The sequence below is a fragment of the Centruroides sculpturatus genome, unplaced genomic scaffold (genome assembly GCF_000671375.1).
Source record: "Centruroides sculpturatus isolate CEXI.00-Female unplaced genomic scaffold, Cexi_2.0 scaffold3818, whole genome shotgun sequence".
NCBI lineage: Eukaryota > Metazoa > Arthropoda > Arachnida > Scorpiones > Buthidae > Centruroides > Centruroides sculpturatus.
This window is the reverse complement of record NW_019387932.1, coordinates 1-8303: the sequence shown is the minus strand read 5'-3', so window position 1 is coordinate 8303 and position 8303 is coordinate 1. Positions and strand designations below refer to the sequence as shown.

The 8303-nt window shown below is 35.1% G+C and overlaps 1 protein-coding gene across 1 annotated transcript; it reads right to left on the bottom strand.

Moving 5' to 3' along the window:
- Positions 1 to 281: 281 nt before the first annotated feature.
- LOC111616702 (ionotropic receptor 93a-like) lies at positions 282 to 2095 on the bottom strand (the record flags this gene model as incomplete). The annotated part of the gene is made up of 3 exons (XM_023358078.1): positions 282 to 1466; positions 1544 to 1812; positions 1878 to 2095. Coding segments are annotated over 3 exons (740 nt in total), but the record flags the coding sequence as incomplete, so codon positions are not given.
- Between the last annotated feature and the right edge of the window lie 6208 nt (positions 2096 to 8303).

Below are 8303 nucleotides of genomic sequence, written 5' to 3'. Positions count from 1 at the left end.
TCGACCATTCAAACCTAACGTTATTGTTGTAAATATAGAAAAATAATAGAAATTAAGGATGCATCTTGTTTTGAAAATTCCTTTCTAAGATAAATATATAAAGTTTAAGAGAAATTATCCGCGAAATACATAAATAAAACTCCGCTACCACCGGGACACCCGGAGGAGGAGGAAACGAAAGGGGCAAATTGTTCAAAGTCCGAGCGAGTAGGGGTCCGGCGCCATGTTTTTTCGTTTATTTCCTTCGCTTTAATACCGTATAATAATTTTAAATTTGTTATAGGGCCCCGATACCCTCTACGGCCACGACTACTAGTTTGTATGATTTTAGTCATACAAATTTGCAGATAATTAATTAATTAAATATATTACGGCAATTCCGACGTAATTTTTTTAGTAGAATAAACGGGAAAGAGAATAAATCCCCCAACATTCCGTAATAACACAGCTAAAAATCTTAATACGCAATAGTTTCTTATATTATTATATATAGACTATAATAATTAATTTTTATAAAAATTAATTTATCCGAAATTTTTAATGTAAGGTATTTTATAATCGATAGGGCCATATACGTGGTTACCATAGTAACAGTTGGTGTTTATGTTAGTGTCTACGGTTCTAACACATGGTTTTAACGATTATATAAGGTGTGGCACTTATTATTTTATTAACAATAATAACTAGCGTTTATTATTATTATTTTTAAATGCGTATTTTAAGAGAATTTAAGGTGTTAAGCCAAGATCTCTCGCATATGCGTCTGGACCGGGCAAATTATCAATCGCGTTTTTCTAGTATCGTAAGCAGAAAACAATGGTTTATCTCAATAATTTCGCTTTTTTATACCCACTCGCATACAATATAATAAGCTATTTACTTACTAGAAACTTTAATAGAATCTTCTCCGAAACAGGACATTTTGCCACCATTTCACCTCGCACTTCCACCCAGCTTTTATATATAAAAACACCCTATCGCCATCTAGTGACGGGTGGCTTAACTATAACAATTACAAATCTTCCAATTACCCAATGCCGCGTTAACCAATAGAAATCTCTAACTCGTACCTAATTACAACGCGTAATCGTTAGGTAATTCTTCCGTTTTGTGTGGTAAAGTAAGAACGGTAATAATGCATCGAAATAAACGGCAGAATCATTGGAATAAGTACTGTTTGGTGCGAAATTACGTAAAAATCAGTTACGAGATTTTACTTCATTTTTCTCAATTTTTTCCCAAGTTTGAATTTATCGATTACTCGGCTAACCTGCTCGATGATAATTGTTAAGACTGACGTGGCTAAACCTAAACACAATAGGTAGAAAGCCCCTTGCAAATCTTTCAGCTCGACGTTTCTACCTCCTCCCTTCAGAGTGGTGTCTGTCACTTCGCATTTCTGTTCGATCCAACTATATTTTTTATGCCAGTGAGATAACATGCCGGTTTCCCATAATTCTTTAATTCTGCAACGAAAAATTAAATATTGGCAGGCGTAAAACGTATAGATTTTTCGAGATAAACATCGAGCCGATCTACGTACATTTGATTAAACGAGCGAAAGTACGGACTTCCTCTTCTTAAGCCCATAGACATTTCTAATTGGTAGTATCTGTAATGAGGTATGGAAAATCGGCAGCGGCCGTGCCGATTGAAATCTTTATTGATGATTCCTAACAGATGATAGATATCGTCCATATAAACGGCTCTTCCGGCTTCGAGTTCCTTTTTGATGTACGAATTCATCCGTACTCCTTGGCCTCGGATCGAATATTGTTTGTGGAGTTGGTTCATCACATGGGTGGTCGACGTCTATAAAAATAACTGGTTAAATATTCGTATGATAAATTAAATGGAAACGTTTTAAGGTATCTTACTTCCATTTCTTCGATAATAGGAGCAGATTTTCCGATATATATCTTTAAATGTGGCGCGTTAATGATATCTTTGATATTCTCGACGATCCATTTTGCTTCGGGGAAGGTCAAGAATGCGATGAGATTACCGCTGTAGGTGGAAAAAATTACTACCATGGCTAACCACCACGTACCGGCGATCATTCTTCCAGAAATAGAATCCGGTGTGTAAATTCCTCCTAACAAATATACAATTTATATTTACAACGCGTAAATTTTACTCGATAAATTAAGTTAATTTGGCAAATTTCAATGTAGAAATTTTTCATTAAAATGTCGTACGTCCGAAAATTCATCCGACCACTTGGTAAGAAAATTCAGATTTAGTAATAACAAAAATAATCTGGATAACGTTAATAGAGAATTCGCCATTGCTAGAGATAGAGGCCCTAGACAACGATTGTATCGATGATTAAGGCAACGCGCGACAGATCCACCAAAGAGAAGGTGTCTGGCGGATGACTTTTACGGGAAACTCACCCCTATTTAGGTGTTAGATACGCGAAGGAAACCGAAAAGTTCCACGTGGTCTAGGAGCAAACCCGCGACGAGTGTTCGGATTTTTTTTATCCACTCGACTACTGGTTGGCATTCGATGCGGGTAAAATATATAATCATTTAGCCTATATCTTTAAACAAAAGATATTATAAGATAATTTTTTATGTTACTTATTACCCGAAATCTGTAAATTTAAAATATGATAAAAATGTTAAATGTTGTGATTTTTAATTAAAAATATTTTCTAGTCTAATATTTTTCCAGTCATCGGGATGCAATTTGAAAAATTTGTAGACCTATAAATCCCACTTTCGTCCGTCCGTCATTAATCTCGAGAACGGCGTTAGATAGATAAAAGTCGAAACCAGATATAAAATATTAGGAGAAGAAGCCTNATTAAGGCTTACTGTGAAGAACTTCACTTCTATTATACTATTTCAGATGCGGGTTTTTGCGTTTATGATTGCGTTTTAATAGGGTACGTCAACAGAATGTACTGTACACTAAGAAGAAATTTTTCGAAAAATTCCCCCTTCCACAAGGGAAGTGTTATAACACATTTATAATAGATACATTTTGAGCCACAGCAAGGCGTGGCAGGGTCTGCTAGTAGACATATAATTTAATTCTTTAATTATTGTACGCTTCCTTTTTCTATAAAGACGAAACGAACAAAAATATAGAATAAATTCTACATCAACGATTATTAAATGAATAAAAATCAAAAGAAAAGGTCTCTATTGATACTGACATTAACTTTTTTTCATTTTTTGTGTGTTTTATACGCAAATACATGCATTTACATAAGTTATCTCGACTATATTTTACCCAAAATACTTTTATTTATAACTTTTATTAGCTACATTTACCCGTAAACTACAAAAGATATAATTATCATTAATAAATCGACTTTAATTTCATTTAACAAGAAATTTTTGTGGAATATTTTCAAATCATTTTCCTATTTGAATTTTTAAATCGAATAATTTATTTGTATCCATTTTATTATCTACAAATACATTAGTTTCCTTCTACAAATCTTATATTAAAAAGTCCATTCGCTTCGTTTAATGAAAACGAAATTAACAACTACGTTAATTTCTGTCGCATTCGCTTTTCGTTTGCGTTTTAGAAATTATAGAAATTATATTAATTTTTGATTCTTTCTTCTGCACGGCTCTAAGAGGGCCTTTTAATTATACCGCGGCGATTTGGGCCAGATCCACGGTGGGGCGACCGGGTAGCGAGAGAGGCGGGCCAGATATACCCAGAACCCATCAAAATTTCTGGGGGTTTTTCGATTCCGGCTTCCCCAAATCGATAATTTGGTTGGCTCGATGGAATGTGGCAACGTAACACGCGGGTGCTGTGCCAAGGGTGTGCCTACCGAGAGACCTTTTTCTCGGAGCTATAGACGAAACTTTAGCCATTTCGGCCACCGTTACCGATTAATTTCCATTGTAAACCAGCAACGTGGCTACCAGTCGCAAAGCGAATTCTTTACCACTTGGAAAAACATTTAATATTTCGATTAAAAGTTATATTAATTAATTTAGACAAATTTTGCGTTCGAAACAAAGTTAAAGTTAATTTTGTATCGATATTCTGACGAATAATGTCGCTCCGACTATCTTTCGACGCTTTTACAGCCATCTATCAAAATCTCACTCGATTCTTTTAACGTAGCGTACGACAACCTCCAGGTTAATTAAAATGAACTTTTCTTCGATAAATAAAACTTTATGCCGGTTAATATCTGAAAAACCAATTTTATATTTCTTTCATTCATCATTATTGTTTTTATTATTTTATTTCTCAATAGATCCAGGCAAAGCAATTAAACATCAGTTAGACACGGCATTCGATCCAGGCGAATAACCTCAAACAATAAGAATTGCATATTCCGAGGCATAAAGACGAGTTCGAGATTTAGCGTTTAGAAAGTCATTCGATCTGGTAATTACACCGTCGTTTGAAAGGCAAATTCGCGGATACGGTCTACGGAGGTTTATCGAAGGGTTACCCGTTTAATATTTATAACCAAGATCTCTTGGCCAGTATTCGCATATCGAGCTTCGACGTTTCTCTATGTAAAAGATTATCAATTAATCATCGCGTGGACATTATACGCTCGAAATTTTAAAACAGAAAGCGCTTTTCTTTAAATATTCGGGTAATCGGGATATCTTTTAATCATTTTAAAAATTAACTTTTACACTTTAATATTAGGAATTACAATTTCGTAATATAATTGTAATTTTAAAACGCTTTTGACATCGTTACGTAGACATATTTCGCTTTTAAAAATTGAATATGTACGATGTCAAATGCAATATTAGGATTGGATCGATGGAATAAGGCAATTCGACACACGCCCACAGCGGTACTTTCCGGGAAGACTTTCTACGGGAATGAAAAACCGAATTTCCGAGTAATTCTCGAACTCGGGTGAAGGTCGGATTCGAACTTTTCCATTTATGTTATATCCTTCTAATTTTTAATCCCCCTTTTAAGTAGTTAAAAAATGAACGATTATATCCGGTAAATATTGCTAGTTTTATCGTCTTACTAAATTAAGGTACCTGTTAAGAATGTATTATGTATATCATATTATACGAGTATACGATAAAATATGCTCTAGATGGATCCCGTACAAAACGAAAATCGAAAATTATGGGCGAAAAGAAGAGGTTTTGAAGTTGGATCGGCGAATCTTCGGTCGAAGACTTTCGAGTGAAGATAAGAGTAAAAAGAGAGAGGAAGCGAAAAATGATTCTCCGACAAAACATCCAAAGGATGCGAGAGTTAGTGGGCGCCCGCCAGAATGGTGAAAATATCCGAAGGTCCCAGCAGATAGAAAGTTTCCACTAGAATCTTTATATCAAAAAGATTTAGACAATAGCGATCTTCACCGGAGTCCTCGGATGTAGACGTTACCGAACTTCCTTCGGCGTCCTGGCAGCATCCGAACGTATCCACCCGGAAAACCTCGAGATCATCGAGACAAAACCAAAGTAAGTAGATTGAGATTGGCTTTTACGAAGTTCTAAAGGGAGATGGAGCCGAAAGGAAAACGGAAATCGAAATCCAGCGTAAAGTGCTCCGTCTCAACGTTCGAAAAAGTTAAAATAGAGAAGAAATTCTCTCGCCGTTGCTTCGGCACAGCCGAGAAATTCGAAGAGAACGTTTTTTCCGATATCTTTCAAAGATGGCGGAAGAGGCTTTCAAATTAGTGCAAATTTTGATAGCTTTACCTTCTCTTAATTCGATTTTTTTCTTCGACGAAATATTTAACCTTCGATTCAATTAATCTCGTAGACCTCGTATGGCCGAAGCCGAAAATAAAAAAAAAATAAAAACAAATGGAGGAATTTGGGAAAGAAATGACGGTGCATTTTGAGAGAACGAAGAGACATTTCTTCGCCATTCCTCGAGATCGTTAAAGCGGAAGGGAGAAAGCAGAAATTCATTCACCGCTTTGTGACGCGATTCTCAGACTAGACCAATAATCCCCATGTGACAATTTATCTCGGATGTGACAAAAGACTATTCGTATTGCTTTTTGAAATAAACGGCAATACATTCCGATGCGTGTCATTTAAATATGGATGACGATTGCGTTGGGAATTTTATCATCATTACGATTTAACGTCGACCAATTTTAATAACTTTTAAAATAGATTATGGGTTAAAATCGTGAATATTCGTTCGATCCTCTTATTGTATATAACCATTTATACACATATATATACACGTATTTATGCTCATTTTCGGGTCATTAATATGTATAGGCCTATTGTTTTGCGCGAGACTTTAATTTTTTTGTAAAATTTTACTATTTATAAAACACAATTTAAAAATTGTGTTTGTATTTGAATATATTGCCAGTGGCGTAACTACGGCGGACCGAGTCGCCCGGCCTCCTCCGAAATCCCACCGCAAACAAATATAAAAAATTAGCCGATGAATCTAGGTCAAATAATGCGATACTAAATCGCGCGACATCATCGGGCCGCGACAGTTACGTTACGCCACCGGACAAACTACCAGTTTTAAGTGTATTTACGTAGAATTAATAGTGATAATAAGAATAGAACAGTTTTTGAAACTTCAAATACAGTAATTAATTCTCTCCCTCGCGGGGAAATTTCGAAAAATCCCTTCTTAGTGTACATTCTCGTGACGTACACTAAGAAGTACCCCGCGTACCAAATTCAACCGTTTGTGCTTTGCACTTTATTATTATTATCAATCCATCTCGATTATATTATAAGATTATTCTAATTTCCTTTAAAATTTGAGATAATTAGTGAATATTGGAACGGAAGAATTAATTTTAATTTACAGAATAATATAATTATTTCAAAAAATTAATTCCGATTAAATTAATACAATATACGCAAGGCATTTCTTCTTATCGTAAACGATCGCGTGTATAATTTTTTTAAAAATGTGTTTTTATACTGTAAATATGAATTTTCTAACCGTAGTTAAGTCAGAAATTACGGTGTTAAGAGTAATAGACTCGAGAAACGACGTTACGTCACAATGAAATTCTCAACGTAAACGTAAGGAAGAATTTTATTTCATGGAAATTTTCCCAAGACGAAATAAATTAGAATTATTCATGGAATAATAATAAAGTAAGAAACATGGTGAATTTTATGTAAAACTAATCTATATTTAGCGTCTAATCAATTTTACCGAGTTCCTGGCGTGGCCGGAAGCATTTAACTAAAGACGACGTTGATTAGATTTTTATCCGTGTCAATTCGAACTATAAGCCCGCCAGGTCAAAGACCCAAAGTTATTTATCGCAGTAGTCGATTCCCGTTTATCCACAACTCTTATCGAAAGATCTAAACTCTCGATATTTACAAGTTTTACCGGAAAAGGTAATTTAAATATTCTAATTTGTATAGATTGGTGATTCTTCACCCAACGAAGAAATCCGCGCCACCGGTCCGTCGGCCAGGCGTTTAGCCATTTCGTCACTGTTCGTTGTTGGCAATAAAAGATATTTCGTAATTCGTAATAAATTTGAGAAGGTAAATATTATTCAAATCCAGTAATATACCTTTTAAATTGGATAATGAAAAGTAATAAATCCTTATAACATTAGGAATCGTCTAACAGATTTTTTAACTCTCCTCCCGGAGAGATTAACAGGGTCTCTTTAAGAGCCAGCGTATTATGGGTCTGGCCGGACCGGTAGTAAAAAATATGGCCCGATATATTCGGATAGACCGGCCGGACCAATCGAAAATCCCTGGGTTTTTTTCCATCCGTCCGCATCCCTGGAGATTCGAGCCGCCGTCCGTCTAACAGTTAAGCTTATACTAAATTGTAGTTGTATTTGTATAGCGTATTATTACAGACAATTCCGTTACTCGCGATTTACTTATTCGGGTTATTTCGTACGCGCTCGAGCGGTTATCGTTGTTATTATTACTATTCGAATGTTTAATTCGTGCACGGAACCTAAATTCTGTTTCTTTGCCATTTTCTTCGTAATTTTTCCAATAGCTTTCCAAATCGATTTAAAGCGGCCTAAAAATATAATAAAGAGTTTAACGTCCCTGGTTTATTTGAATTTTGTAGTTATAATTAATGACATATAATAACACGAAAAAGCTAATTCTAAGCGTTGTTCCTAAGTAAATTTCATTGGTATTATGATTTTCGATATCTACGTATTCACGTCAATATTCACGCGTATTAAATTCTCTATTGATAAAAACATCAAGGGCAATTGTGTAATTACGTGTTAATTACACGTAATTACACAATTACGTGTAATTACAATTTGTAATTACACGTAAATTCTCAATTCGTAGTTACTAGACAGCGGATTACCTGGTCAATTCGTAGTTACTAGACAGCGGATT